The sequence below is a fragment of the Plecotus auritus genome (assembly GCF_963455305.1).
Source record: "Plecotus auritus genome assembly, chromosome: 9".
Lineage (NCBI taxonomy): Eukaryota > Metazoa > Chordata > Mammalia > Chiroptera > Vespertilionidae > Plecotus > Plecotus auritus.
Window position 1 is genome coordinate 25967854 of NC_137783.1, and position 23984 is coordinate 25991837.

At 42.8% G+C, this 23984-nt stretch overlaps 1 protein-coding gene across 15 annotated transcripts in view; it reads left to right on the forward strand.

Moving 5' to 3' along the window:
* The window catches only part of CPEB3 (cytoplasmic polyadenylation element binding protein 3), a 184991-nt gene that overhangs the window by 125511 nt on the left and 35496 nt on the right, over positions 1–23984 (forward strand). For 14 of the 15 annotated variants that reach the window (XM_080687335.1, XM_080687325.1, XM_080687334.1 and 11 more), the window contains 2 exons: positions 7259–7377; positions 21113–21227. In XM_080687335.1, the coding sequence (XP_080543461.1) occupies positions 7259–7377; positions 21113–21227 (234 nt within the window). The remainder of the gene's footprint in view (positions 1–7258; positions 7378–21112; positions 21228–23984) is intronic. The other variant, XM_080687327.1, reaches the window with a different exon arrangement.

Here is a 23984-nt window from a genome sequence, read left to right on the forward strand (position 1 = left end):
TCCCCAGCGTCCTGTAGGACATACCCCCAGCGTAGCACTTTTCATGTTGTTTTTAGTTATTTATTTACAGGCTGAGTTTTTCTAGGGCAGGGCTCTTGCTTAGCTTCTTCATCTTTGTAGCTTTGGTGCCTAGCATCATGCCTTACACCTCCTAAATATTTTTGGTGCCATTGAATTGAATCCAAAGACAAAGACTCCTGAGGCAAACCAGGTAAATCCTCTGACCTAAAAGCCAAGGTCAGAGAGAATGTTTGGAACAGACTTCCTGTGCCAAAAAAAAAAAGTCTGAACTCAGGCAGCTCTGGCTGGGGAGATGCCCTTCATGTCTCTTTAGGAAGGTCACAGGAAAGCAGGGAGCCTGGACTCTGTGTGAGGAGAGGTTTCTCTCTCTGTTCAGACCGTGGATCCTCCTCCTGGGGCTGAGCTCCCTTAATCAGAAGCCGGCCATTGCTTGATCAGCCACCACTTTCTCAAGGCAGCAGCAGGTCAGGGCACAACCCTATGAGCTGGAATAGTTTTCCTATTGCAGTCTATATTGAAACATATAAATCACTAAGTGCAAGTTAGTTGACTTTAAGAACTATTTCAAAAGACCACACACTTCTTTGGAGAATAGGAGAGTGTATTACCCTCTTCTTCATTAAGACCTCATGATTTTTCCTTTTTTTCACAAATCATTATTTTAAAAATTTCAAACCTATGAAAAAATTGTAAGAATAATATAATGAAGACCTATGTAGCCATCCTCTAGCTTCACCAGTTGTTAGCATTTTGCTACATTTGCTTTCTCTCTTTTTTTCTATTTGTATGAGTATATATACACTAGAAGCCCGATGCACGAAGATTCGTGCAAGAATGGGCCTTCCTTTCCCTGGCTGCTGGCACCGCCTTCGCTCTGGCTGGAGCCGCCTTTCCGCCTTCCCATGCTGCCCAGAGGCCCGGAGTGGCACAAAATGCCTGCGTCGTCACCATAGTGACAACGCAAGCGTCCCGCCCCACCCCTGGCTGCTCGGTGCCTGCATATGCAAAATAACCTTCCATCTTTGTTGGGTTAATTTGCATACTCACTCCTGATTGCCTGGTGGGTGTCATGAAAGTACGGCCAATTAACATGTTACTCTTTTATTAGGTAGATGTATATATTTTTTAAAATATCTTTGTTGATTTCAGAGAGGAGGAGAGAGGGAGAAAGAGAGAGAAATATCAATGATTAAAGAGAATAATTGATTGGCTGCCTCCTGCACACCCCCTAATGGGAATCAAGCCCTCAACCTGGGCATGTGCCCTCACCAGAATAGAACTGTGACCTCCTGGTTCATAGGTCGATGCTCAACCACTGACCCATGCCAGTTGAGCTATACATGCATATTTTTGATGAATCTTCTGAGAGTAAGTTGTAGCTATCAAGACCCCTCCTAAATGCAGTAGCATGTCTGCAAGAAATACCCAGATTGTTCAGTAATGTTTTTTAGAGCTGGTTTTTTAAAAAAAAAAAAAATCCAAAATCCAGTCCAAGTCTAGCCTTGCATTTAGTTATATCTCTTTACTCTCCTTTAGACAGTTTCCCAGGCTTTTTGTCTTTTGTATCATTTGAAGAGTCCTTGCAAGATGTTTTATAGAATATCACTTAATTTGGAAATTTCTGATTGTTCCCTCCTGATGAGATTCAGGTGAAACCCTGTTAGCAGGAAGACTGCACAGGTGATGTTCTACACTGAGAGACACAGTACGGGACGGACGCAGTGCAGTGGTGTCAGTTGCCCTGTGGTTGCTGATGTTGAGTTTGATCATTTGGTTAAGGTGTTCTGTCAGATTCCAACATTGTGAAAGTACCTTTTTCTCCCTTTGCCATACTTATCTATGAAGTGTTGCCTTAGCATTATATGAGCATCCTGTATCCCCTGCCCAGAATCACCCCAGGGTTTTAGGATACACTGCCAATTCTTGCTGAAGTTGATTATTATTGTTACGGTGATATTCATTTTATTAAAATCCGATTTAATTCAGTGATATCTGCTCTCTAAATCCCCCAAGAGCCTTCCTTCTAAATATTCAAACCAATAAGCATCTTTTTTTAAAAAATATATATTTTATTGATATTTTACAGAGAGAAAGGGAGAGGGATAGAGAGCTAGAAACATCGATGAGAGAGAAACATCGATCAGCTGCCTCCTGCACACCTCCCACTGGGGATGTGCCCGCAACCAATGTACATGCCTTGACCGGAATCGAACCCGGGACCCTTCAGTCCGCAGGCCGACGCTCTATCCACTGAGCCAAACCGGTTTCGGCCCAATAAGCATCTTTACTAAATACGAAAATTTGATTGACCTAAATAAAACTAAATCTAAACTTCTCCTGGTTATTTTGAAATTCATCATTTCAACTCTTCTCAATAGAGTTTTTATGGGCTTTAGAGCAACTATATCTACATAGGCCTTAAATTTTAGGACAGAAGCACAGGTGATCACTTCTTGCTACTAAAATAATTGTTTATTATTATTTGGTGTCACTCTTGTGATAGTTAAATGGTCACTGTTACAAAGTGACAGTAAATAATAAATTGGCGAGTCCTTATTCGCTAGTGATAGTGAAAATTTACCTTAGTGTTTTTAGGTGAAACAATGTAAGTTAATGGCTAAAGAATGAGAGCTTTGGAAGCTGACCTAGATGTTAAACCTAAGTTTAATTTTTAGAGTTTAATCTGTGTCCCTTAACCACTTGGAGTTCCGGTTTCCCCATCTGTAGTAGTAAAATGGCAACAATGTCAACTGTATTTACCTTATAGAATTACTGTGAGGAGGAGGAGAAGAGCTAACAGATGTGCAGTATTTATTAGCAAAGTGCCTGGCACATTGTAAGCACTTAGTAACTGGTGTTCGTGGTGGTGAAGTTCATGGTGATTGTTATTTGTACTAGGGATCCATATAAAAATTATAACACGCGAAATTATGTGTTTAAGCACTTGCGACGCTTTGTTTTTGAAAGGTAGCCAAGAGCATTTTGAAGGTTGTTTTACTTAATGTGTTCTCAGGTATTAAGAGAAAAAGATCTTTTAATTAAATTTTCCCTTCAAAAACATGGCCAAGTAAAATGGAATTTTTCTAATTTGGTACCCCCCATACCTTCCTGTTCCCCTTTACCCCAGGGCAGTGCATTGGTTGGTCCAGGCTTGTCCAAAAATCCCTCACTGTTCTACCTTCCTCCCCAGCCCGTGTGGCACCAGTGGGAAAGCAAGCAGTCTTCTGCCATCTACTCTGCCTGCGACCCAGGGTCGTGATGGTGACAGTGCCGAGTGCCTCCTGCTACCCCCAGCGCCCAGATTGCCCCCCTCAGACTGGCTCTGAGTTGAGGGCCTCTTGTCGCTCACCATGTCTCCAGAGCCCCCGCATACTCATGGGGCATTTGGGAAACAAGGTCACCACTCCTGAAACGTGAGGAGTCTTACAATCCTGTTATCTCTCTCTGGCTCAGAGGGGAGGGAGTTTATGAATTTTGGGGCAAGATTTTCTTATACCTTTCAAACTAATAAGAGAACCTTCCGTCATGGTGACAGTTTGAGGAACTTGATTTATAGGTGTAATAGGCTTTTATTTAAAGAAATGTATTCACATCAGCAAATAATACCACAGCTGATCATTCTCTCTCCTGCTGGGAATGGCTAATGATATATGAAAGCACATGTTCAGTCGCTTTGTTTACAGTAATATTCAGCCTGTCATTCAAAAAATACTTTGTTTTTCTTCAGTATCTAGATGACTGCCCTTTACTCACCAAATGCTTGCAAATGCAAAGTAGAAAGTATATGTCATTAACTTGAACTCTAATTTTGTAATGAGACATATGCAAAATTGAACTTAATTTTACATAGCACATAAATAACTGAAAATGCAGCAAAAGAAAAATTGACACTTGCATGATATCCTATTTTACAAAGCATCCTTACATATATTATCTCATAACCTACATTTTTATAAGATAATCAGGATATTCATTTATAGAGAAAAGAGCCAAGACTTAGAGATTTTAAATCAATGTTCAAGTTCATAGTTTTGCCAGTTACTAGGTGACCTTGAATAGGAATCTTAATCACTCTGTGAGTGCTTTCCCTGTAAAACAGCATTTAAGAGAGTGCCTACCTCCTGGGTGTGTGTGAAGATGAAATGAGTTAGTACGTATAAGGTGCACAGTCAATGCTCACTAGATGGTAGCCATCAGCTGTTATTACCACACACAGTAAATGCTGGACTTAGACCCAAATCCAGGCCTTCTGACTCCTAGTCCAGAACTCTTTTTATAGAACTCTGTGGAATTTGCCTCTTAGTAAATCATTGATTTAATTTCTATCTCCAGTTGACCTTGTTATTCTTGAAGGGATCTTTTTCTACTTTGTTTACTTTGACCTTACCTTTCTGAAGATCAAGAGGGAAATGTGTTTGAAGGAGTCTTCCTTCCCGTTTTTGTTTTTGTTTCAATCCCCTGGTTTCTATTGTCCTGCTGGTTTGCTTGACCTAGAGGTATCTATCTACCAGAAGGTGTTTTGGTTGGTGAAACTATCAGAAAGCTGTTTTCATGAGTGGCTTGGGATGTTTCTGGTGTATTTTGTTTTGGTTGGAAGGCCTTTTCATCTGATGCCCGGTTCAGGTCGGAACCAATGCAGGATTTGATGTGGGAGATGGTAGAGGGTGGACAGTGATGAGCAGGAAAGGTGCAGTCTGCCTGGTGGCCTTCCAGAGGCAAGGAGCTGGAAACCGCCCCAGCTCACTGATCGCACCCCATCCCCAAGCTCACTGAGTGTGCCCCATTCCAGGCCACTTTTTTAAATCCTCGTCTGAGGATATTTTTTCCATTGCTTTTCAAAGAGAGTAGAAGAGAGGGAGGGAAGGAGAGAGAGAGAGAGAGAGAGAGAGAGAGAGAGAGAGAGAGAGAGAGAGAGAGAGAGAGAGAACATCAATATGAGAGACACATCGACTGGTTGCCTCCTGCACACACCGCGACCGGGCCTGGGGAGTGAACCAGCAACCGATGTACAAGCCCTTGATCGGAAATTGAACCCGCGACCCTTCAGTGTGCAGGCCAATACTCTAGCCACTGAGAAACACTGGCCAGGGCCCCAGGCCTTTTTGATGTGCCTGTGCATAGTGTACACAGACAGGGTTCTTCCAAGAACAAGATATCCAGCGTGCCCCGCAGGACCTCTGTGGAGATCACTTTTAACCTCGTGAGGCAGGAGGTTTGAGAGCACATGCCAATGCCTCCTCTTTGTGATTGTTGCATTTTCTAACTCACTCATCTCTAATATTCTCTTTGGCAAGTGGAATTAGTGTTTTCACAGTAAATGAAAGTACTGAAATTTTAATAGATTCCCTGGGGCTTGGTGCTCGTTTGATACTATTTCAGGAGGAGAAACGCTATGAAGAAATGATGTATTATCTTTTCTAGTTTTGCAGTGAGGTTTTATTTTTCTTGCCTGGCCACCTGCTGAATCCTCTGACCCGGCTAGCCTGGGAGCAAAGCCCAGAAAACAGCCCTGGGTCCTACCACATAGGCAGCCTCCCTCTGGCATCCACCTACCCGCTCCGGTAGGCTGGGTGTCTCCTCGTGTTTGTTGGCTTCTGCCTGTTGCAGTGGTCACTCTTGGTGTGCTGGGTAGTACTTGACCTTTTTCCTTTTATGTTTACTTGGATGCAGTGGATAGTAGATGAGGAGTTTGGAAAAGGGATTTAAAAAAGAGCACCCATCATTCATTATCCACTGCCAACGTTGTTACGTGCTGCCCAGGGCTCCAGAGAGCTTTGCTTCTAGGCCAGTTGATTAACGTCTTTGATGTCTGAGAATCTTCTGAATATGAGGGTTCTTATCCCTTCCTCTACTTCCATCTTCCTGGCACACAATGCACCAGAGGAGAATCGTGTTGGTGATGGTCTCCTTTGAGGTCGATAGCAGGACCGGGAGTGGAGGCAACAGCTGAGAGACTTAGCCAAGCTAGAGGGGCTGTAGAGAGGTTGAATAGTTGAATGCTCAGGCTTAGACTAGCTCATGATGGGCCCTTGCTCAGCTGTCATTCGTGAGTGCCAGTGTAGCAGCAAGTGTCACAGTTGGCCCCTTGAACATCTGTTGTCCTCTTTGAAGTCTCTGCTGATTCTCCCAAGTCAGAATCCTTACTCCTCTGAGGTCCCAAGGCACCTTCTGTCTCCACTTATCTCCCTCAGTTTTGTAGCCAGTTCATTGTCTAAATGTCTGTTTCTTCTACTACAGAAGTCTCTTGACAGCAGAGACCTACTCTCGTTTATCTCAGTTTTATCATAATTTATAGATTGTATCTCACTTGTCAAGTTGCTCAGCATCTTACTGAACTGAACTGAACAAAGCTGGCTGTGTCCATGGAAACCCTGCTGTTAGTGTCCTGTTTATAGATTGTGTGCTGTCATGAGACAGGAGAGTATTCTTAGAGAAACAGAATCATCAGAAGTAACACACTAGCCCAGTGGTCGGCAAACTGTGGCTCGCGAGCCACACGTGGCTCTTTGGCCCCTTGAGTGTGGCTCTTCCACAAAATACCACGGCCTGGGTGAGTCTATTTTGAAGAAGTGGCGTTAGAAGAAGTTTAAGTTTAAAAAATTTGGCTCTCAGAAGAAATTTCAATCGTTGTACTGTTGATATATGGCTCTGTTGACTAATGAGTTTGCCGACCACTGCACTAGCCTATTGTGTGGTTTTTGTTTTCGGACAAGTTTTGTTGAAATATAATTCACATACCCTATAGTGCCTCCATTTAAAATGTATAGTTCAGTGGTTTTCAGTATGTTCACAGATGCCATCACTACAATTAATTTTTTAAAACTTTCATCATCCCAAAAAGAAACCCTGTACCGATTCCCTCCAGCCCCCCAGCCCTAGGCAACCACGAATCTATTTTTTGTCTCTGTAGATTTGCCTCTTATGGACATTCCATGCACATGGAATCATACAACATGTGGTATTGTGTGCCTGGCTTTTTCTTCTTAGTGTGATGTTTTCAAGGTGCAGCCATGCTGCTGCACCTATCAATGCTAAGGCAAGGTGGTGTGTATAGAGCACCTAATACAATGCCTGGCAAGCAAGGGTCTCAGTAACTATGACTTCCCTGTGTCCCACTTCAAGTTCGTAGATTTTAGTAAGAGTTGGCCAAAGTAAAGCAATAGATAACATTGTAAGTGGTGTTCTGAATTCAGTTTACTGATTCCTCCCCACGCCCTTTGTTTTTGTTCTCCCCAAGGCTATGCCTTTCTGCTGTTCCAGGAGGAGAGCTCAGTGCAAGCTCTGATAGATGCCTGCCTGGAGGAAGACGGGAAGCTGTACCTGTGCGTGTCCAGCCCCACCATTAAGGATAAACCGGTATGTAGCATGCAGCCAGCTATTGCTTTTCTAGAGCACATGTGCCACTGGTCTAGCTGTCAGCCCCTCCTTGTAATGGGAATGCTGGTAACTGGGATCCTCTTACCCGGGGTGACCTTGCTGTGCAGTGGAGCTGAACTGTCGTTGATGGGACGCTAATAACAAATTACTCAGTATTTCGTTTTATACCTTTGGGACCGCATGTAAACAAATGTGCCCTTGTCTTTCACTTCACAGCTCTTTTAAGCTAATTCCTATTCAGAATCTCTTAATTGAAGTAAATAATGCTCTTAATGGTTTTGGCAGCTAGTTTGTATTATTATTTCAGATCAAGGACAGGAATAATTTTTTTTTAAAGATCATAATTGTCAATGTTTATGTGCCTTTGAATGTGAGGCATTGTGCTGAGTACCCACAGCTGGCTAAATCGAGCCTCTGGGCCAGGAGTGTACACTCTACAATGGAGAGCTTGGAACAGGGCAGGGGAGGGGAAGGACAGGGAACGTGGACCCCAAACCATCAACAAACATACACTAGTACAGTGTGTGGTTACTGAACCAAAGAGTGTAAGTCCTTGGGTGAGAGAGGAAGACTGCTTCCTTTCTCCTGGCAGAGTGGGTTTGAATGGAAAAGGGGCAAACCTATGTTCTGAGCAGAAGAAAAGAACTCAGTTAACATGGAAGAAGTAAAGATCTGTGGGAAGTTGGGAGGGGTGAGTTTGTGTGTCGAGACTTGGTGCTAGGAGAGGGAAATAGAGTACAAATAGTGATGTGGTCCAAGGCATGGATCTTTCTTGGGGCCAGCCTGCAGCATCCCCTGTAAGACTTACACCAGAAGAGGGGGGCTCGCTTGGCAACTACATGCACTCTCAGAAATGTGCCTGGGGGAAAGTTGGGGTTGGACATAAAAGTTAGAGTCTTGTCTCTAGCATTTAAATATCTTCTTGGCTGTGAATAAAATCACCGAATCCTTGCTGAATCTTGGTTTCCTCGTCTGTACAATGGGAAGAATAATGGTCCCTCTCTGGGATGTCAAGAGGCTCAGATAAGAGGAAAACGAATGTGAAAATATTTGGTGAGGTGAGGGACTTGTGTAACTGGATGGTGCTGTTAGTCTACCATAGTGCTTTTGGATTCAGAAACGTGAGAATGGAGCTTATCTACATGGTAACATCTGTTGAAAAGAGTGGTGACATCTAGGACAGGGTGTATAGTTGGTTGCACAAGAATGATGCTGGGACTTGGCCACCTCTAAGAGGGAGACTGCAGTATGTAAAGCAGAAGAGGGGGTTAGTAAAGAAGGGAGATGCTGAGCATAATAGAATTATTGATGCAGAAGGAGAAGCCAGGATTTTAATACATGTGAAGTGCCACTGTAATTTTAAAATTCTGGGGCCATTAAATTTTTTTAAATAATAATTAGCAGTATTAGATAGAGTAGCATACGACGCAGGAGGAGAGGAATAAAGAAACAGTGTGTGGGGAAAAGGAGTAGGGAACCTTTGTTAACTTTGGTCTTAATTTAAACAGTGTGGAGAGGCCGGGTGTTATGAGGGAGACATGGGGACTGATTACCATGGGAGTGTACAGGGTTTCATCTGAGTGAAAAGCAAGAAAGCTGAAATAACTTTTCTCAATCTCTTTGGAATAGTGTGAGATTAGGAAGACTGAACCCAATTGGTCAGGGTCAGATGTCTGACAGGTAAATGGCCAACCTCCAGAGAACATCTGCCACTTCACATCGGTGGAAGAGGCGTGGGGTGAGCTAGAAAGGGCTAAGATGGGATTGATTGGTCATACATTCTAGGAGGCGATTAGAAATATATTTATTTATATATATACTAGAGGCCCAGTGCATGAAATTCGTGCACGGGGGGCGTGTCTCTCAGCCCAGCATGCACCCTCTCCAATCTGGGACCTCTCAAGGGATATCTGACTGCCCATTTAGGCCCAATCCTACCAGACATCCCTCTCACAATCCAGGATTGCTGGCTCACAACCGCTCACCTGCCTGCCTGCCTGATTGCCCCTAACTGCTTCTGCCTGCCAGCCGGATCACCCCCTAACCACTCCCCTGCCAGTCTGATCAACGCCTAACTGCTCCCCTGCCGGCCCAGTTGCCCCTAACTTCCCTCCCCTGCCGGCCTGGTCACCTCTAACTGTCCTCCCCTGCAGGCCTGGTCACCCCCAACTGCCCTCCCCTCCAGGCCTTGTCCCTCCCAACTGCTCTCCCCTGCCAGCCCGGTCACCCCCAACTGCCCTCCCCTGCAGGCTTGGGTCCCCCCAACTGCCCTCCCCTGCAGGCCTGGTCCCCCCCAACTGTCCTCCCCTACAGGCCTGGGTCCCCCCAACTGCCCTCTTCTGCAGACCTGGTCCCCCCCCCCAACTGCCCTCCCCTGCAGGCCTGGTTCCCCCCAACTGCCCTCCCTGGCAGGCCTGGTCCCTCCCAACTGCCCTCCCCTGCTGGCCTGATCACCCCTAACTGCCCTCCCCTGCAGGTCATCTTGAGGTGGCCATCTTGTGGCCACATGGGGGCGGCCATCTTGTGTGTTGGAGTGACGGTCAATTTGCATATTACCTCTTTATTAGATAGGATAAAAAGGCAAAAAGGTAGAGGTACACATTGAGAGAGTTATGCCCATAGTAGATTAAGAAGCAGTTGGATTGAGGGGAAGAGACTAGAGATGAGCTGATGGACCTTGTATACCTTGGATGGCTCATTGCTAGCTCTGTGGGAGGAGGATAATATCCCTTGTCAGGCAAGTCTCACCAGGACTGGGCATCTCTTGAAAGGGGAATGAGCAGTGGTGGTTGCAGATGGAGGTGGTATGGAGGCAACACCATTACTGTTGAGTGTTCTCATTCCAAACACGTGTTACCTTTGGCTTGAAGGACTTCTGAAAATAATTAGTGCAATTATCTGTTTTGGAAATGTTTTTGGAGAAACTAACTTTCCTTTGTTTGTGTTTTCTACAAATTTTTGCCTTATTGCAGTTTTCACTTTCTGAGCTCAAGTGAAGCAGTTTATGGGAGCTCAGTGAATTCTGAATGGTGGCTGCCGATCACATATTTCTTTGACCCAAGCACACTCAGAGTTTCCAGCATAAACAATTTGAATAAAATTTAGGCTGGGAAACATAAAAGTCCCCAAACACCTGTAATTTGAAGGAGTTCAATCCCATATGGCTTCCAACTCTTTTGGCTCCATTTTTGAAACCTTCTCTTCCTGTGCCTCAGCTCTACGTCTCTCCCTCCTGGCCTCGTTTAGCCACACTTCCCTCCCAGGTTTCGACACATCCCACCTCACTTTGGATGCTCCCACAGAAAGTGAGAGCTGGGCTGAACCTTTGGGAGTAAACGAGGACCTTGGCAGTAGCTCAAAGTCAAGTCAGCATTTGGAACTCATTTGCCAAACTCTCTGAGCTATGGCTCTTTCTACTTTTTCTGCTTCTTAGCTTGGCTACTTCTCAGTATCCCAGGGCCCTCATTCTGCTGTTTAGTTCTCTCCAATCCTCCCTGGATTTCTCCTTGGAAATATAACATGTTCCAAAATGACCTCACAGATTTTCTATCCTTTGTCCTTCCCCTATCCTCCCTCCCCAACCCCCACCCCTCATCCCACATCCTCCTGCATCAGACCCCGTTCCCTTTGTGTGGATTAGGTTAATCAAGATTCATTTCCTAGTACAGAGCCTGATAGCGAGGTTCCCTCTGACTTAAACCTTCTAAGATCATGTTTGTTTTTAACTCAAACGAATGCCTAATTAGTGGATTTCAGGTAGTGTTCGTGTTTTTGGTCTCCGAGTACCTTTCATTAAATGGCTCCACTCAGACTGCTCTGTGAGCTGGTCTGATCCTGAAAGGTTACAGAAGAAACTCCGCTCCCGGCCTGATTGTTTGACTCCTCAGGCCCAAAGAATGGGTAGTCAAATCGGCAAGAGCAGGAACTATGACAAAATTCCTAGATATATGATTTTTCCTCCTCCAACAAGAGGAGTTCTAGAGCTCCATGTCCTTGACATCCCAGAAGACGGCTACATCCTTGTCCAGGCCCCTGGTGAAGTGGGCAGACACTGTGACCGTGGTCCCTCCTGTTAAGGTGACACTACTTTTTGAAAGTATCAATAGATTGAACCTGAAAGTTCAAGACAGCAATCTGATAGAGCAGGAAACCTGGCAGAGTCTTAACAGGGATAGGGGCTGAAAAAGAGGAACCTTGAAAAGGAGGCGAGGAAGGAGAGGTTTACGCTTCTTACCTTCTAGCACACTTTGGCCAGGGATGTGGGATAGTAAACACCTTGAAAGGCATATCAGAGAAGTTTCCTGCTTCCTTCTCCCAGAAGTTTACAGCACAATTACAATTATAAATACCCTGAAAGATGACTGATTGATTTGCTGTATAGTATTGAAAAACTGTCTTACCAGACAGTGTGCTTACATCAAGTCATTTATTTAGGTTATTGCTCAGGTAACATGGTCATCCACTTAAAACTTGAAAGTAAAAATTGAAAAAAAAAAATGTTAGGAGCAAGGAAGCTGGAAATAGAGGCTGGCTTAATTCTTTAATTTTTAATTCTGTCCAATCTGCCTTATCATCTGGTCTCTCTTGCCCCCATTCATATATGAATGAGATCGCTAGCACTTTCCATCCCTCCTCTTTAGTTACAAAAGCAGTCCAGATCCTTTTGCCTGGGATTTAACACCTTCCCGGTCTGGCGTCACATTTTTTTTTTCTCTAAACTTACCTTTTTCTGCTTTCCTTCTAAACCCCATATTCAAATAACTAAGATATTTCTGTTCCCATCCTAATTTCTAATTCTTTTCCTTATTTTAAGACCCCTCTCAAATGCCTTCTGTTTCCCGAAGCCTTCTCTGGTCACTGTACCATCTACAGCAAACTATACCTGCTGTTCGAGCTATCACCAGCCCACGTGCAGCCCTCTTTCTACACGGGTTGCCTGCCTTCCTTCAAACCACCTTTGGGTGTGTATTGTGGGCAAGGCCTTCATCCTGGTTACTGTGAATCAGAACTTATTCTGAATCAGGCAGAAAATCCTGTGTCAAAAACGCAATAGTGTCATGGGTAGATAAAACGAGTATTTAAATACACACTAATATGGAGCCTGGTTCATAAAAGGTTCTTAAATATTGGTCAAATTAAGGAAAATAAATACAATGAGGATAAGATATAAAGTAAGGACTTTGGAGAGTTTATATATACCTGGCGTGATAAAAGAAAGCTTCTTGAATGAAGTGTCATTTGAACTAGGCCTTGAAGGATTAAGAGAGTTTGGAGATTGGCCTGGAGAGGGGTGGAGGGGTGGGTAAACAGACATTTTCGAGAAATCCAACAGTATGAACACAGAAATGAGAAATTGTGTGTGGTACAAATGGCGAACATTTAGGCTGGCTAGATGGAGCACAAAAGTATGAAAGAAGTAGAGGAAAATGAAATAGGGAGAAGTAGAAAGGGGCTAAGTTACAGGGCACCTTGACTGACGGCCTCAGTCCTTGCGTTTGTGGTATATTTACTCAAACTCTTTCATTCTCCATCTACTACCTTCTAAAATAACAACTGTGTTTTATCTTGGCTCAATCAAATCTGGTTTTGTTATATATGCCCCTTCTGAAATCTTCAGAATTTCTGATTTTCCTTATTTATTTGTTTGTTTGTTTGTTGAATCCTTGGTTTAAATTTGTGGTTTGGGCACCTTCCATCATAGGAATTTCTCCAAAGGAGAATTCCTCCTCTAAAATGAGAGCAGTACTTCCTCTTCATAATAAATCCTATTCCCCCCCCCCCGCCCCCCGAATCTCTGATTTTGATATGGGCCCAGAGTTCCTTAGTGCTTGCTTGAGTCTTTGGAAGCTGTTGTTATTTATTTTTTGGAAGCTGTTATTGAGGTCTGAAAAAGGCTGCAGTTCCAGTGTACTAAGCAGTACCTAGTGGACAAAACAGCCAGTCTGTCCCTAAGGCAGTGGTCGCCAACCTTTCGGACCTCATGGACCACCAGTGGTCCGCAGACCACCAGTTGGCGACCGCTGCCCTAAGGAACCATACTCAGTGTTTTCCAAAGCACATTCTGAAGAACACTTGTCCCATCAACACTGGTCTCTTGAGAGGAACACTGACAAAAGGTTTGCTCATGATAATAATGGGTGTCATTTATTGAGCACTAACTTTGTGCCGTTTATATCTATTTTCTTCTTTAATTAAAGGTTCAATAGCCAAAAACATTTGGGAAAAATTGATATAATTCTGACAAGTCTTGCAGTAAGTAAATTGTGTAACATTGTTTAACCCGGCATATTATATACCTGGTTTGGAATTAAACTTGTGAAAATTTTTGTAGAATTACTGTTCCATGAAACTCACACAAAGAATAGGCTTCTTCCCAGGAAAAACTTAGGTCACTTGAACTTTTATGTGTACATTCCTCTCAAGAGTCTTAGTGACCAGCATGCCAGTAACAACATCCTTGTCCTCGTACCGTGGAGCTGAAAATACACACTGGACAAAATCGTATGGCTGCAGAGCATGATTGCCTGAAGCTGTGAACCCGGAAGATAAAATAGCTGAAGACAGTGCCAGTTTCATTGTGAAATCATCTTCTTGAACTTTTCTAATGGCAAGGTTTGTTAGGCGTAAGAGGAGTCCATCGGTTACTTCTTTAATGCATTGAAAATGGGTAGAATAAGTTTGGAAAGAAGAGAGGTTAATCGGTCACAAATAAATACGCACTGTCACTTGTCCAGGAGACCATGAGCAAGTATGACTGGTGGCCAGTAGCCTGGAGGACAGGGAGCCATGCAAGCACACGACGTCATTGCAAGGAAAAAGTACATAGTATATAGGCTTTGGGTTAGCTCAGTGGTCGGCAGACTGCGGCTCGCAAGCCACATTTGCCGCTCTGTTGACTAATGAGTTTGCCGACCACTGGGTTAGCTAAACATGGGTTTCAGTCCTGAGTTGACTTTACTCTTCTGATCCTTCCTTTCCTTATCTCTAAAGTAGGTATAATTTTGACAGCATAATGGTTTTAGTGAATTTAAGTGTAACCATGTGTGCAGAATGCCTGGCACAGTGGTGCAGTGTAGGTGCTCAAAAGTCCTAGTTTCTTTCTTTCAAAAGGGACCCTTTCTAAGTGATGTGGAAGCACCAGCAGTAATGATGAGCACTAGGTACTTGGTGGCATCAGAAATTTACACTGATTGGGCCCAAGTCTTGGGACCTCTACTGGTGACCAGACATACTGTATGTTCATGCCCACAGAAGGTAGCTTTCAGTTTAGTGAGGAGAGTGAACTGGGAGATAGAAGGGCAGCTGCTGGACACCCATGTCTGTCCCTCAGGAAAGCCTTTGTTCATTCACTGTGGAGCACTGAGCACGCACAAAGAGTTGGGAATTGTGCTGGACAGTTGGGAAGCATGCAGAGATATGGGCTCAGCCTTAGAGGCCAATAGAGGAAGATAGACAGGTGAATAGTAAGTGAAGTAAGGAGTTACAGGTGCAATGATAGAAGTTTTACAGGAGTAGTTGGGCTGGGGAAGGCAGGGACGGGGCTCAAAGGGCAACATGGTCAGATGTTCCTGCAGGAGTCAGGAAAGCCTTTAGAGGAAAGGCATTCCATTGAGTCTTTCGCTTAGAAGTACAGTTATTAATCATAGCATTTAATTAAGAATGGATTTATGAAGTCAAGCATAAAGCAAGGATATGCATAGCCATTTGGGGGTACTGTTTATGCGTGCCCTCTTTTTGCATTGGGTGGCCCTTATGAAACGGTATACAGAGTGCCGTTTGAATTGTTCAACATTAACTGAAGGTCCTGGAGGGGCTGTAAGCCTGTGGTTTGCATGCATCCGGTAGGCTGTGCAGCTTGGTGCAGCTGGCAGGGTTTTCCTTTTTGTCCTTGAACTGTTTCTGACCTTGGTGGTGGACCAGGAGCATTCTGGGAGGGCATGAGAGAATTCCCATGGTTACTTCTGGCTCCCTGTCTCCTGGCTCTGAGGAGGCTCTAGGGAACCTTGATCCATAGTCATGCACCATCTAATGACGTTTTGGTCAGCGACAGACCACAGATACAACAGCAATCCCATACAATTATCATGGAGCAGAAAATTCTTATCCCTTAGTGACGTCTTAGCCATCATAGCATCATAGCCCAATGCATTACTAACCTGTTTGTGGGGATGCTGGTGTCAACAAACTACTGTGCTGCCAGCCCTATATAAAAGCATAGCACACACAGTTACAGTAGGAGGCTGTGTAAGTGCACTCTGTGATGTTCGCACAACGAAATGGCCTCACAGCACATTTCTCAGAACGTGCCCCTGTCAATGAGCAGCGCACGACTGTGCTTTTATCTGAGGAATGGGAGAAATGGTCTGAGTGTAAGACTCGTGGCTCTATGCTTTAAGGCCTGATGGAGTTCTGACTGGAGGCCCCAGAGCTGCCCAGGGTACATAATCTTGTGGAGGCCAATGACTCTGATCAGCTCTTGGGTTCCTTTCTGGCCACATCCCCCAGAACCATGGTCGGCAAACTGCGGCTCGCGAGCCACATGTGGCTCTTCCACAAAATACCACGGCCTGGGCGTTAGAAGAAGTTTAAGTTTAAAAAATTTGGCTCTCAAAAGAAATTTCAATCGTTGTACTGTTGGTATTTGGCTCTGTTGACTAATGAGTTTGCCGACCACTGGCCCAGAAGATAGAGGGAAGGCCTCTCCTTCTCTTCTCCATTGGTTGGAGGGCAGCACTGGGGATAATAGGCAGCATCTAAACTCCTAGAAATTGACTGACCTTTTTGTTAGGGAGCCATGTGGCACAAATTAGGTTGAAATGAGATACCAAATATGAATGTACTTTTGAAGAGTCCAAACCACAGTTATTGCTGTGTGGCTGCTAGTTTTGGTGGTCAGTATTAATAAAATAACCCCTTATGCCGTGGAAGAGAGAAAGATGCCTCACAAACCACACACTAGTTTATTTGTGGGGCACTCCAGTTATTCTGTGAGGCCTGTGGTGCTTAAAATAGGATTGCTGACAACTGGAGTGGGTCTGGGTTCATTACCACTACAGCTGAGCCGTTGCAGCTGTATGTCAGCGGACCTGGGTTTAGCTGACTCATCCTGGTTGTCAGAAGAGCTGGGATGCTGAGGCTTGCTGGGGAGAGCAATCCTGATAGTTCTGCAGTCTTGTTTTTCTGATTCATGTAGATTGAAAGGATTGTAGGATTAGGCAGCGAAAAATGGAGACTTTTTCCTGACGAGCTTGAGCGGGAGTTTGAAGGGTATTGAAAAGAGGACAAAGGAAACTGGGCTGGGGCCGGGGGTCTTAGCCCTGTGCTTTATGGGAAACAACACATGGCAGCGAGGCTGTTTGGGGTTGGGTAGTTTCCCTGAGCCAGCCACCCGATTGCACTGTGGACTCTGAATAGTTTGGTTGCTTTTTGGAGCGGCCTTGCAACGAGCAGATGAAAAGGAGGCACTGAGCACAGGACATTCATGTGACTGCTGTTTTTAGTCTAAGGAGATGGCCAGACAAGGATGGAAGATAGGGCAAGACATTCAAAATGAGCTCAAGAGAACATTATTTATTGGTAGATGAATATCTGAATTCTAAATAGTGGTCTAAATTGAGAGCATTCTAGAGCTATAGGGAGGCTTAGTCATGTTCAGAAACTTGAAGCCCTAAGGTTTGTATTAAAAACTATTCTTACTGCCTGAAACCGGTTTGGCTCAGTGGATAGAGCGTCGGCCTGCAGACTGAAGGGTCCCAGGTTCGATTCCGGTCAAGGGCACGTACCTTGGTTGCGGGCACATCCCCAGTGGGAGGTGTGCAGGAGGCAGCTGATCGATGTTTCTCCCTCATCGATGTTTCTAACTATCTCCCTTCCTCTCTGTAAAATATCAATAGAATATATTTTTAAAAAACCACCAACAACAACAACAAAAACTATTCTTACTGCCCTGGTTGGGTGGCTCAGTTGGCTAGAATATCATCCTGTACACCAAAAGGTATCAGGTTTGATTCCTGGTCAGGACACGTAGCTAGCTTGTGGGTTTGATGGGAGGCAACCAATTGAGGTTTCTGTCTCTCTCTAAAAAATCAATTTAAAAAAATATCCTCGGGTGAGGATTAAAAAATAATAATAAAATAAAAAACAAAAACTGGTTTTTCTAAAACTCATAACCTGTTATTAAAGATATGATAAAATGCATTTTGTATTTAATTATAACATAGACTTCTGAAATCTTCAATAAAATTTTCTTTGGGGGAAATGATGTTATGCTTCCTGTCAAAATAAGTGCCCATATTGCATTTCTCAAGTTTTTTCTCTAGCACGTGGCCTAATCTTACCCCTATGAATAATGACTTTTAGTTGTATAACTAGGATGAAACTTTAGTTTCTATATAGTATGATAACTAGGTATTTTATTCTATTAGGTATTTTTCTAGAAAAATTTGGTAACATCTCTTTTGTGTAGTTTAGTCAGAAAACTTTCAATTCTTTGAACAGCTATCTATTATTCAAGTTTATTATACATGCTTTAAAAAAAACAAACAACCTTTTAAAGGAAAGCCGTTGTATATTGTCTCTCAGGAGTGCTTATGGAGCACAGCTTTCCATTGTGAGCTGTGTGGTAGCTAAGCCTTTCCAGCCACAGCATAGACTGGCCTGCAGGTCGTTTGGTTTAGCCTACACCGTGATGTGAACATTTGAATTAGTCCCCAGCGTTTTAAAATCTTGAAGTTTCACATAAAAATGTAGCTACTTTTGAAAAATGGGAATGTCTGACAGCACATTTGCAAATTATAACTACTTGCTGGAGCTGAGAAGTGTCTGCTTCCTTTAAAAGGAGTGATTTAAAAATAAATTTAAAAAATTTTTTTAAAGGGAGTGATTTATTCAGTGTGTCACTGACTGCCTACATTGCCTGGTGGCTTGACACAGTTATGCTACCTGCCCGGCCCTGCAGACATTGGTTTTGTGTGACCAATGGCACGCTGAAGAGCTGGTGGGTGGTGTATCTTCCCCTTTATAAGCAAGGGTGGTCAGGTTTCTCCAGGAAGGAGAATCCGTTTTGGAGTCAGTGTCAGGCTCATTTACGAGAATCTTCACCATTTCTAGTGACATCCGTATATTTGTCCTCTGAGTGTTGAGGCTTTTCCTGCCCAGAGTATAGCCTGCAATAGCCTATTTGACAACACGTGCGCGCGCGCGCGTGCGCGCGCACACACACACACACACACACACACACACACACACGCACGCACACACGCACGCGCACAGTGACCCCGTCTATGTAAAACCTGTGTTGCTCTGGTAAATGTATATTGAATTAGGACAGAATTCTAATTTTATCCATTCTCAAAACTAATTATTAAGGAAACAAAGGTAATAAAAAAGCTGTTCTTTCATTTATGTTTTACCCCTTTCTACAAAATATTTGAGTCAGCTTATAAAGTATAGTATTTAAAAAGTAGAGAAACATGTGGGGGTGGAAAATATATTAAAGGAGCAGAAAACATATTCAAAGAGTAAGTCCGAAAGAAAAAAACATAGCTATCAGGCCCTGGGAATAAGCCCCGGTGATGGAGAATATGCCTTGTGTGAGAGTAGACTTATATTTCAGAGATACCAAAGTGTGAATGGAACGTCTGGGTGCAGACAGGACCACAGGTTTCCCTCTTGCTTGGCGTGCAGAGAGCTGAAGCTGGCCTATGCGGACATCGCTCTGACTTTGCAGCGGTGTGAGCTCCGAGGAGCTGCTTTCTGGTGTCAGCTGGGGGATGTGGGTTTTATGAATAGGGTTAATTATTCCTGTCTCCTGAGACCTCTCCCTGTATTTTTACCTAAGCTAAAATGCCAAGAATAGGGTAGTGGAATGGGTCGTGTGTGATGTAATGAGGTGAGGGTGGGAGGAGGGGGGCAGTCACGAAGCTCTCAGCAAGAAGGTGTGAGGCCTGCACAGTTCTTTGGAGCAGCAGTAACCTAGAGCTGGTACAGCAGACTGAGTTTTCTGGAATCGGATTAAATGAAGCCAGAACAGTATGGGTACTGCACAGGAATTGTTTTCATTTGTGAAGCAAAGTGATCCAGGATCAAACTCCATTATCGGAAAGTTATTGAATGACAGGTCTTGAAGCTGCCTTAACTACTTTATTAGGGATAAGACTAAACGAAGAGACGGCTCTGTTTAGAAAAAGATGCATCCTACTTTTTTTTTGTTGTTGGTGACATTAGAATTCTTGTTATTACAGTGTCTGGAAATTGAGTTTTAAATTGAAAATTAATAATGGGCGCTCATGAAGGCATTTTTTGGTTTTTATTTTTAATTTATTTTTTAATTTTTCCCCCCATTGCGATATAGGTAGAGCAAGGCCTGTTTACAGAATTGCAAATGGGTCCTAGTTTTCAGGAAAAAATGGAGACTTCATGGCTTCTGGCTAACTAGTGAAGGGAGCAGGGTCATAAAAGGCAAAAAGTTAGGTGGGGGTGAATTTTGTAGCAATTATAAGGAATGTGTAGACTGTTTCTGAGCAATGCCCGTTTTAGAGTTGACATTCTAAGTGTTTTGAAAGTGTAATTGGCAGATTTTACTACCTTTCAAATGGGAGTACTCCTATATACAAGCCAAACCACATAAGACATGTTCTTATGCCTTTCCTTGCATTAACTGTTGACAGTCGAGCATCGGCGGGAAATGAAGAATTCTGTTGATGCTAAGGAAATGAAAATTCAGCTGTTTTGTTTCCTGTCCTAATCTATGAGAGGGAAGGAGAGGCATGTTCCTTAAGGACACACCCGTTTCTCTGCTTCTACACCTAACCCCCATCCTGGAACACATGTGACTGGACCTTTTTCAGGCAGTGCTGAAACTCGCCTTTCAGTAGGGGAGGGTTTTTTTGTGGTTTTGTTTTAAGCTTTTCTTTGATAATTCAGGTATGGATGGAAAGGAATATATTTTAAGGTTCAAATTCTGATGAAATACCTTATTTTTTATCATTTGATAAAACAGTACAAACAATGGACAGGAAGGTGGTTTCCCAGTCAAGAGACATAACAAATAGAAAGAACAATGTCGTGAAGGTTCCTTTTTCTACTCTGAGAATTCACTTCAGTTTCTAGGCTTGCCTTTAATTACCCGGACTTGTTTAGAAGAATCAGATAAATCAAAAGTAGGTAACTTCACTATTTGATATTACTGGTAATTCTGTGCTAACTTGATGAGTGTTAATCCATGTGAAATCCTATTGCTGAAAGATCAATGTTTTAATTTTAGGGGGTGATGAGAATTTAAAAGCCAGACATACAGATAAGTTTTAGAAAAATATTTCTAATGTTTCCATTGCCTTCCTTCAGATGAGTTCTTACAAAGCTAAGTGCTGCACTGTGACAGGTTATACATAGTCTGTCTTTTGCTAACATGGATCTGATCCAAAGCCCAGAATCCCTCTCTAAAAAACTGCTTTTTTTTTTTTAAAGCCACAGAGGGTTTTTTGAAGGTTTCATGGTATATTTCTTGAGTGTTGAGTATAGAACCTACAAGTAGATTTCCCAAGAGTTCTATCGAAAGGCACTTAATGCAGATTACATTAAATAATAACTGGATTTTTGTTTGGGTTGTGTATGTTGTAAAATGCACAAATCAGTGGGTTTGTCTTTAGTCACCTTATTCTCATTTGGGGTTGATGGAAATGAAGTAAGGACCAAGTAAACGACTTTTTTTCAGGTGCAAATTCGACCATGGAACCTAAGTGACAGTGACTTTGTAATGGATGGTTCTCAGCCTTTGGACCCCAGAAAAACTATCTTTGTTGGGGGAGTTCCACGACCCCTTCGAGCTGGTGAGTGGAAATAGTAACACCACAACAACAAAAACCAACAACAACAACAACAACAAAATTCCCAATGCATTTAGTCTTCAATATTTTCTAGGTTTCCGGTCAATTATACACAGTCTCCAAAAAAAAAGAAGGCTCTCCTGTCAGTTTCGCTGAGCTGATGCTTTCAAAATTGAATGTTTCCTCCCAAAATGTTCTATTTCCAGATGGGTGCAAGAGTGAATTTCATTAAAATGTTATTTTGAAAGGATGAATTCTATTTAGTGCTTTCCTATTCAACCACATAGTTTAAAAATAGTACCAATACATTTGGCAGTGTGCATTCTTATGCCAGTTAGCATTGTAATGTATGACAGAAAGAGAAGTTACCCATATGTCCTGGGCAGCCGTGTGCCCTCAGTGACAGTCAAACCACTGCTGGAAATTGTGTCCCTGAGTGTCAGACTGAGCTCTTTCCAAGTGAAACAGGTTCCTATTTTTTTTTCTTACACAGCTTGAAAAATGAGTTATGTATTCAGGCATCTTTATGATGACTTTTTATAAAGCTTCCCTATTTTACTTTTATTTTATTTTTTGTTATTTCCCGATGATGAAATCATTGTTTCTGCTGGGATTGGGCAGTCATAATTGACTGGGGCAGTGGAAGGGATGCTGAGCTGATGACATCGATATATAAATCCAAACACAAGTCTAATCAGTTGTGGATCAGTGCTGTTGCCTGTGGAATATAACAAAATTACTTGCAGGAACTAAGTTTTTAAAATGTTTAAAATAATTGAGTTTGTGTTTTTAAAGGAAGATGAAAAGTTAGGTTACTGTTGCCACCGTGGCTGCGAAAGCACATTATCTCTGTGTTATTTGTATGCTGGTAGACGTAATCCTACCTAAAACATAAACGAGAAAGCAGAGATCACTAAAATCAAGTTGTGAGAACAATTATGAAATGTAAAATGTGCCTACAGCTACTTGGCTCTGTGACTTTGATGAGTTCTTAATTCCTAACATCCCTCAACATTTTTAATATATTTAAATCTCAATTTCAATCTAGTCCTAAGTGATAACTTAGGGCCTGCATAAAAATATATGCATTATTCCATTTTGAAGGATTTTAAAACATATTCATTGTGACTGTGGAGTTTGCAATTTTGTGGTATTTCAGAAAGTCAAATGCCTTTGGGTCTTACTTTCATTTTCCTGGAAACTATGTGAAAGAACGAAAGCAAAGCAGCAGAGACACCCGACCCCTTCCATGATCTGTAGTCCTCAGAGAAGGAAGTCCAGGGAGGGTCGACTCCACCATGAGCAGCATTAAGGGTGGTAGATGCAGCCCTTTGTTTCTAAGCTGCAGATGCTTTAGAAAAGGAAATGTAGGTGGGGGCCTTGTGGAATATTCCTGGCTTTTTCCAACTAGCGTTACATTTAGGAGTGGAGTGAGAGAAAAATCCCCTTTGCTGTCTTTTAACAGTGTAAATGGACGTTCATTGCTAGTATTCTAGCTATTCTTTTTGCACCTAACTCTGAGCACAAATTTGTTTTAATATTCTAGCCCCTCTCTTTTTTTTCCTAGATGGGAATCTGGGGAAAAAAATTCCGAAAGAAAAAGCCCCATAGTTATAAAAATAACAGAACTGGCTTTAGCCTCCTAGTCTATTTTTAAGTCACTGACACAATAGCTTATAAATTAAATTTCCTTTTTTATTATTCACCCTTTACTCTCTCTGTTTTAATTATTTGAAAGGGTAGGTAAGGGCCTCTATATGATTTTCCCTTTGTAAATCCATTTTCACACTTTTCTAAGATCACACTGACACCACAGGGCAGGAAATCCAAGGTGCTAGATTATATTCTTTCTTTAACATTCTGTGTCTGCAAGATGTTGCAAGTTCTAGGATTAGGCAAGAATTATATTTAATTTTCTCATCAGAAGTGGGATTTTGTGTTCCCTACCTAGATGCTATCCCCTTTCTAAGTCTTTTAAGTTATTTTTTTAAGCTAAGCTAAAATTTTTGTCTTTAAGTTTTATTTCTGCAGTTAATGTGGCTAGTAACCCACAGTTACTTTCTCTGATGGAAGTGTCCGTCCATGCCAGCACCTCCCATAACTGTAGCTGACTAAGTTATGGTTTCTAAATGGCTAAGTCCTCTCTGTTGGCATCTTAGAATGTTCCTATCTACCCAAGACTTCCAGATTGAATGCCATGCAATCTGAACAAAAAGAGCTAACATCTGCAGCTTTTGCCCATTTGCTGAGAATCGGGCTTCTTTGAAACACACTGAGCTTCGTGGGCTGGTGTGTGCCCTGGAATAGAAGACTGTTTTTGAAGGAATTCATTTGACTTCACTAGACCATCTTCAACTGGGCAATATTCTTGTTCAAGTGCAGTTCACTTGAACAATAACATTTATTGAGCATCCACTGTGTTAGTGACACTGAGCAAGCTCAGGTCATGCCAAACCAAATGAACGTCTCGCTGTCCCGTTAACAGGTCATCATCTGCAGAGCCGCCGATTTCAGGACAGAAGGCGAGAAATGCGTTCATAGAATGCTAAGTAACTCAATGAAGTGGATGCTGAATTATGCCCTTTAACATAATGGTTCTCAAATTTGGTTTTTAAATACTTAAGGCCATTTTTTATTATTTCCAGAGGGCATTGTGGTTATGGAATTTTGAAGAGTCTCACACCTGTTTCAGGTACTATATGCAGGATGATCCTGGACCAGAGATGGGTGACAGTATTCAGCAAATGAAATTTTAGGTGT